The sequence below is a fragment of the Mandrillus leucophaeus genome, unplaced genomic scaffold, assembly GCF_000951045.1.
Source record: "Mandrillus leucophaeus isolate KB7577 unplaced genomic scaffold, Mleu.le_1.0 Scaffold13, whole genome shotgun sequence".
Taxonomy (NCBI): Eukaryota; Metazoa; Chordata; class Mammalia; order Primates; family Cercopithecidae; genus Mandrillus; species Mandrillus leucophaeus.
In genome coordinates this window covers 6,415,016-6,423,554 of record NW_012101254.1, presented here as the reverse complement: position 1 = coordinate 6,423,554, position 8,539 = coordinate 6,415,016, and the positions used below count along the sequence as shown (strand labels likewise).

The 8,539-nt window shown below is 42.1% G+C and overlaps 1 protein-coding gene across 8 annotated transcripts in view; it reads right to left on the bottom strand.

The window, feature by feature from the left end:
* Window positions 1–8,539, bottom strand: part of DTNB (dystrobrevin, beta) — a 304,675-nt gene that overhangs the window by 287,072 nt on the left and 9,064 nt on the right. For all 8 annotated transcript variants that reach the window (XM_011972686.1, XM_011972688.1, XM_011972690.1 and 5 more), the window contains exon 2: window positions 778–858. In XM_011972686.1, the coding sequence (XP_011828076.1) occupies window positions 778–858 (81 nt within the window). The remainder of the gene's footprint in view (window positions 1–777; window positions 859–8,539) is intronic.

Genomic DNA, 8,539 nt, shown 5'->3' with positions numbered 1-8,539 from the left:
GCCCCCCTCGGCCTCCCAAAGTGCTGGGATTACAGGCGTGAGCCACTGCGCCCGGCCCAAAGTAGGGTAGAAGTTATCAGATGTAACGTAATTTGCCCAAGATTACTTGTTTATAATAAATGGCAAAACCAGGTCTAAAACCAAGGTTTTTCAATTCTAAGGTTAATATTCTTTCCATTGTATAAAACACTTTTTCCACTGATACACACAAACATGAGAAAAGTAAAATAATTCTGTCATGAGCTAGTTCTTCTTCATGGAAATAAAGAGAAGAAAGATTACGTATATACACACAGACATACATATACATATACACAGACACACACTTTATTTTATAATCCACATGGTAGCAATTATTTATAGAAAAGGTTGATTCATGTTACATTAAGCTTAATCAAGAAAATCAATTCCAATTATACCTTTATCAAAAACATTGTTTTACTTTTCCTCCAGCAGCTGATAAACTGTATTAATTTTGTATAAAACATTTTGTATAAAGCATTTCCTTAATAAAAGGGACAGAGAAATCGATTCTCCCATTTAAAGAACATTAATACTACACCACCCTCAAAACTAGTTCCATGATTGTTTGTTAAACATTTTGAGGGACAAAGGAGTAAAATGACAAGTTCTTCCATTACAAAGCTTACATCCTGATAAATACTTTAGATAAAAAATAATTCAATTAGTATCACAATATAACTAAAAGATATTAAAGTCTTTTCTAATATTGAGAACTCTCTCCAGCTATCACAGAAATGAGTAGAAATGACTCACGGTTGCATCGTTTTTGTACAAATCGTAATTTGCAGGCTGTTCTGTAAGTTGATAGTCGTATGACATCAAAATTCTGAGCACCTGAAAAAAGGCAAACAGAAATGCTCAACTAGATTTACCACTTAGTTTCCAAACGCTAGGAAGTGACTCCATTCTACTGTATTGCCATAGTATACCAATCAGCTAGGACTTCTTCTGTTTAAAAACTTAGGGTCAATTAAAACAATGGAGGGAGAAAAGGACAGGAAACACATGCATCCCCAGCACGTGCCGGAACTCTGCTAGTCTTGCTCCTGATAGCCTGTCTGCTTATCGGAGAAAGCTCCAAGGAGAGGAACACTTACGAGGTGAGTGAGTGAACTACATGATTAGGAAAGGGGAGTAGGGTGGCATCATGAGAAAGACCCAAGCCTTGAGTCAGAAAAGCTGCATTTCTGTCCCAGCCTGACCAACCACAGAATACAACTGTGGTCATGCCCCTTGACTGTGGCCATGCGGTGTGCCTCTGCACGTAAGTGTCCTCACCTGGGAAATGAGGGCATGGACCGGCTGCCTGTAAGGTCCCCTTATGGGTCTGTGGCAGCCTGTATTTTCCTAAAAAAAAAAAAAAATCACCCACAATAGTATTTCTAGAACAGTATTTTATGTGCTTCTAGTATGTTGTCCCTCTCCATCAAGATCTAGAGATTCTTTCCTTCCACGTGAATCTGACCAGGACACTGTGACTGCCTCACTGCACAGAATGCGGCAGAAGTACAGTGCAGGTCTTCTGGAGACAGATGATAACAGACGGCATAGCTTGCTCTGCTCTTGCTCTCCCAGATGCTTGCGCTGGGAGCCCAGATGCCATACTGTGAGAAAGCCCAGACTGATGTGGAGAGGCCACAGTGAGAGGATCGTAGGAACAACTCAGTCCACCAACCAAACCAGCATCGACTGCCAAACGCACAGGTGAGTGAGCCTTCAAATGATTCAAGCCCTGAGCCTTTTCTTCTGCTGAGACCTCAGGCATCATGAAGCAAAGTCAAGACATCAGCACTGAACGCTGTTCTGAGTCTAGACCCACAAAATGCATAAATAAAATTAATGATTGTTTGAGGGGTAAGCGATATATGGCCAGAGTAACTAGAACAAAGCCTAAAATTATACATGACTCTATAAATCACATTTTGTTCTCATTTTAATTGCTGCAAATGAAGTCTCCTTGAATTTTAAGGCCACTTTAGATAGGGTTGGCCCCCCCATGTGAGATTTATTTCACCTATCCTGCCTTTATAAAATCTGGCAGCAACTTTTGACTCAATAAGGGGAAAGAGAACTGGCGCAAATTATCTTGTATCAGTATTTACAGGTATCTCTCATTTGTTTTCATTACATGGTATGGGGGAGGGGGGTGGGGGGGTTAAAGGAAGGATTTTTCCAGGTTTTTGTTTTTTGTATACTGACCAAAAAGTGAAGGTTTATCTTAGTCTCACTTCAATCAACCTTCCTCTTGATGTCATGATTAAAATTATTTCCTCAGGTGATACCTGGTTCTCACAAAATATTTATCACTCTCTCTATATATATTATACAGTCCCACTTTCTCTTTTTAAATGTAAAGGCTTTATTAAAATATAATTCAAAGTCTAGATGCAGTAGCTCATGACTGTGATCTTAGTAGTTCAGGGGGCTGAGGCAGGAGGATCACTGGAGCCCAGCAGTTTAAAACCAGCCTTTTTTTTGAGAGACTCCATCTCTCCAGAAAAAAATTTTAGGCCAGACCCCATCTCTACAGGAAAAAAATTTAGGCCAGGCTTGGTGGCTCATACCTGTAATCTCAACACTTTGAGAGGCTGAGGAGGGCAGATCACTTGAGGTCAGGAGTTCGAGACCAGCCTGGCCAACATGGCAAAACCCTGTCTCTGGTAAAAATACAAAAACTAGGCCGGGTGCAGTGGCTCACACCTGTAATCCCAGCACTTTGGGAGGCCAAGGCAGGTGGATCATGGGGTCAGGAGATTGAGACCACATGGTGAAACTGCATCTCTACTAAAATACAAAAAATTGACTGGGTGTGGTAGCGTGCATCTGTAGCCCCAGCTACTTGGGAGGCTGAGGCAGAGAAATCACTTGAACCTGGGAGGCGGAGGTTGCAGTGAGCCAAGATCATGCCACACTGCACTCCAGCCTGGCGACAGAGCAAGACTCCGTCTCAAAAAAAAAAAAAAAAAAATTAGCTGGGCATGGTGGCACCTGCCTGTAGTCCCAGCTACTTGGGAGGCTGAAGCAGGAGAATCACTTAAACCTAGAAGGCAGAGGATTGCAGTAAGCTGAGACCGCACCACTGCACTGCACTCCAGCCTAGCCAACAGAGCAAGACTCAGCCTCAAAAATAATTTTTCTTTTTAAATGAGCCAAGCAAGGTGGCACCCATGTGTAGTCCCAGCTGCTCTAGGGGCCGAGGGAAATGGACCACTTGAGCCCAAAAGTTCAAGGTTGTAGTGCGCCATGACTGTGCCACTGCACTCCAGTCTGGGCAACAGAGCAAGACTCTATCTATATATATTACATATTATATATGTTACATTATTATATATTTTTATATTATATAAATATGGTATTTATAATATAATTCACATTCCATACAACTCACCCATTTAAAGTGTGCAACTCAGTGTTTACTACACACACAGTTGTGTAATCATCACCACAATCAATTTAAAACATTTTCATCATCCCAAAAAGAAACCTCTTCCCCTCAGCAGACACTTTACCTACCATGCCCAGCTAATTTTTAATTTTTTTTTTTGTAGAGATGGGATCTCACTATGTTGCCCAGGATGCTCTTGAACTCCTGGGCTCAAGTCATCCTCCTGCCTCAACCTCCCAAAGTGCTGGGATTACTGGCTTGAGCCACTACACCCAGCCCTGCCCACATTTTAATTGGGTTGTCTTTTTATTATTGAGTTGTAAATGTTCTTCACATACTCTAGATACAAGTCATTTGTGAGATACATGATTAACAAAATATTTTCTCCCATTCTGTGGGCTGTCACTTCTTGTTCTTAGTGGTGTCCACTGAAGCATAAATGTTTATCATTTTGATAAAGTCCCATTTATCTTTTTTTTTTTGAGAGGGAGTCTCGCTCTTGTCGCCCAGGCTGGAGTGCAGTGGCATGATCTCAGCTCACTACAACCTGCGCCTCCCAGGTTCAAGCGATTCTCCTGCCTCAGCCTCCTGAGCAGCTGGGATTACAGGCACATGCCACCACACCTGGCTAACTTTCGTACTTTTAGTAGGGACGGGATTTTGTCGTGTTGGCCAGGCTAGTCTCGAACTCGTGACCTCAGGTGATCCGCCTGCCTTGGCCTCCCAAAGCCTGCTGAGAGGCAGGCGTGAGCCACCGTGCCTGGCCTATCTATTCTTTTTCTTTTGTCATTTGTGCTTTTGGTTTCAGGTCCACGATGGCTTTGCCTAATTCAAAGTCAAGATGTATAGGTATGTTTTCTTCTAAGAGTTTTACAGTTTTAAATCTTACATTTAGGTCTAAAATCCATTTTGCGTTAATTTATAATATGGTGCGAGATAGGGGTCCAAATGCATTCCTTTGCATGTGAATATCCAGTTGTCCCAGCACCATTTGTTCAAAAGACTATTCTTTCCTCATTGAGTGATTCTGCCACCCTTGTCAAAAAACTAACTGACCAGATACATGGGTTTAATTCCAGACTTTCAATTCTATCTCGTTGATTGTGTGCCAGTGGCACACAATCTGAATCTGTAGCTTTGTAGTTAAGTTCTAAAATTAGAAAGTGAGTCCTCCAAGTTTGTTCGTCATTTTCAAGATTGTTTTGGGTATTCTGGGTCATTTGAATTTCCTTATGAATTTTAGGATCAGCCCATTCATTCAAAAAAGCCAGCTGGGATTTTTACGAGGACTGCATTGAGTCTGTAGGTCAATTTAGGGAATACTGCAGTCTTATAAATAATATTAATAAGTCCTCCAATCCATCAACACAGAATGTCTTTTCATTTATTTAGGTCTTCCTTAATTTCTTTCAACAATGCTCTGTAATATTCAGAGTATAAGTTTTACACTTCCTTTGTTAAATTTATTCAGTTCTGTTTTCTTTTACTATTTAGCTTCTTAATATATCACTATCTCAACCTCAATTAGAACCATTAAATATTAATTAGGAAAAAACTAATGATTTAAAGAAAGAATGGTGACAAAGATTCAAGGGCATTCAATACATAACCTGTCATTACATTACCATGAGTAGTTTTAATGTCTAGATATTTATTTCTGTGAAATATTTTTATGGGAAATACTAAGAAAACAAATGTGAACAACTAGGAAAGGAAAGCTCCATCCCCAACAGATGAACAGAAAGGTTACTAATGATTGATCAGACTGCAAGGCAATTACTAGGTCATGTTTGCTCATGGAAAAGTAACTATAGGAAAAAGTCAGTGCACCTGGTGTAACTAACTGCCTCTCTTCAGACTCACTCTCCAGTGCAGTGACAGATTTGGGTACCACAAAAGATGAAATACAGCAAATATCACAGAAGTCCAAAGATAACTGTAATACTTTGGGAAAATGTAAGCTCCATATGTTCCAGCCAAGTTTGCCAGAAATCTCTACACTGAAGTTTCAGGTACAGTCAAGAATCAAGGGTCGGCTGGGAGTGGTGGCTCACGCCTGTAATCCCAGCACTTTGGGAGGCTGAGGCGGGCGATCACAAGGTCAGGAGATCGAAACCATCCTGGCTAACACAGTGAAACCCCGTCTCCACTAAAAAATACAAAAAAATTAGCCCGGTGTGGTGGCGGGCGCCTGTAATCCCAGCTACTTGGGAGGCTGAGGCCAGAGAATGGCGTGAACTCAGGAGGCAGAGCTTGCAGTGAGCCAAGATCTCACCACTGCACTCCAGCCTGGGTGACAGAGCGAGACTCTGTTTCAAAAAAAAAAAAATAATCAAGGGTCACTCTGCTTTCCTTTGCCATTGTTCCTTATGAACATACATCACCCTAAAGCCCAGTGGAAAAAAGATATAGAGATTAATAGGATGGCACACAATTCAGAAACTCTAGAGAGCCATGCCACAACAGTGTTTTAGAAATCTAATAGCACTGCAAATCCCAAAATAATGTGTAAATAGTTAGATACAAACAATAGCCTTAGAATCTTATTAAAATTATATTGTGACAATATTCTACTAATCAGGTTCTAAAACCTCCCATATGTCTACCTTTTTCTGGAGCAATCATCTTTCCTCTTTTCTTAGAAGGAAAGTCCTCATCTAGTGCCTCAAAGGATAGCTTTTATTTTATTTTAAGGCTGATCTCAAACTCCTGAGCTCAAGTGATCCTCCGACTTCAGCATCCTGAGTAGCTGGGATTACAGGCATAAGCCGACCATGCCTGGCAACTACTCCTTGCAAAACTCCACAACTACTAAAATACTTCTTATTTGAGATATTGGCCCAAAGCTGATTCCCACTGACAGCTTCCTATATTTCGTGTAATTATGCTTTCATGAAAAAGGATACAGCTCTACTCTGTTAAAATGTTGAAGACAAACGCAACCTCAGATGAGATTTTAGTGCACTGCAAATATTCCTTTGATTTCCAGACAAGGGAAAAGTTTTAGAAAAATGACAAATGTAGAAGCCAGATCAACTTCAAAGTCTTTTTATACGTAAAAAGATATAAATAATAAAAGTGAGATAAGAAACAGCCAATTTGGCATGCCTGTGCACGTGTGTGTGTGTATTGAGAGAAGAAGGCAGGATATGAGGCTAAATCTGCTAACTCCAATCATAGTGAAGATCATATGATTCCAGGGTTTAATTAGTATCATCTGATCATAAGCACTGCCTGACACTATGCTAATGTATAAAATTCCAGGTCCCACTGCAGATAAACTTCCTGAAACAAAATCTCCAGCGAGAAACCCTGGGACACTTTTTTTTTTTTTTTCCCAGACAGGGTCTCACCATGTTGCCCAGGCTGGAGTGCACTGGCGCGATCTTGGTTCACTGCAGGTTTGACCTCTCAGGCTCAGATGATTCACCTCAGCCTCCCGAGTAGCTGGGACCACAGGTGTGTGCCACCACACACAGCTAAATTTTGTATTTTTTACAGAGATGGGGTTTCACTATGTTGCCCAGGCTGGTCTTGAACTCCTGAACTCAATGGATTTGCCTCCCTTGCCCTTCCAAAGTGCTGAGATTACAGGCGTGAGCCACCATGCCTGGCCTGGAATCTTCATTTTCAACAAGTGCCCCAACAGAGTGTTTTTGGGTTTTGTTTTTGTTTTCAGACAGAGTCTCACTCTGTCACCCAGGTTGGAGTGAAGCGGCGTGAGCTCGGCTCACTGCAACCTCCACCTCCCAGGTTCAAGCAATGCTCCTGCCTCAGCCTCCTGAGTAGCTGGGATTACAGGTGTGTGCCACCACACCTGACTAATTTTGTATTTTTAGTAGAGACGGGGTTTCACCATGTTGGTCGGGCTGGTCTCGAACTCCTGACCTCAAGCAATCTCAACTGCCTCAGCTTCCAAAAGTGCTGGGATTACAGGTGTGAGCCACCATGCCTGGCCCCAGTAGAGTTTTATAATCAAGTTAGGTTCAAGAAACACAACACAGTACTACCCAGCTCAACAAAAGGTACGGCTCAGGCACACTCTTCAAATTTCACCTCACAACCAACTCCAATCAGTCTGGACTGCACAGAATCACCCAACTGCACTCAGCTGTCTCATCTCGGGGCCTTCACAAGTGCGGCCGCCCCAGTCTTTCCTTCACCTCCTCAGACCAACTCATCCTGGGCATGGCTTCTCCCAGATCCCTCCTGGACCCCAGTGCTTCCCCCATGTGGCTCCTACTGCACTGCCACTTCCAGGAAATGAAGTTACATGAAGGCAAAGACCATTTGTTGTTGTTTCTGTTCACTGTTCAATGCTAACTAGAACACAATAGAACTAGCACCTGAAATAGTTACTGAGTGAATAAATACGTTAAAATTGGGAAGTTGTGTGCAAAAAACTCTCATCTACTTTCTCTTAAAAATATACAAAATGAAAAGGTTAGACAAACTGTAGATACAATTTTGGACGTTAGCAAAGAAAACTCACAGAGGAGGACAATCAAAGTAGTGGAGAAGCCACCTCCTTTTAGTATTCTGTCTATAACACACCCATGCTTTTAGGATTCTTCAGGTAGGGTAGAGGACTCCACACTGTGTTCCAGGAAGCCATAGGATTTGAGGGAGGTGCTCAGCCAATCTGTCAGAGGTATCTGAACCAGAGCAACCTCATCCTACCTAGGGGCTGGGTAAAATGCGGCCGAGACGGCTGGGCTGCATTCCCAGATGTTTAAGGCATTCTAAGTCACAGGATGAGATAAGAGGTTAGCACAAGATACTGGTCATAAAGACCTTGCTGATAAAACGGGTTGCAGTAAAGAAGCTGGCTAAAACCCACCAAAACCAAGATGGTGAGAAGAGTGACCTCTGGTCATCCTCACTGCTACACTCCCACCAGGGCCATGAGTTTACAGATGACATGGCAACGTCAGGAAGTTACTCTATACAGTCTAAAAAAGGGAGGCATGAATAACTGACCTCTTGTTTAGCATCGTCAAGAAATAACCATAAAAACGGGCAACCAGCAGCCCATTTTTTTTTTTTTTTTTTTTTTTTTTGAGACAGAGTCTCGCTCTGTCTCCCAGGCTGGAGTGGTTCGATCTTGGCTCACTGCAAACTCCACCTCCA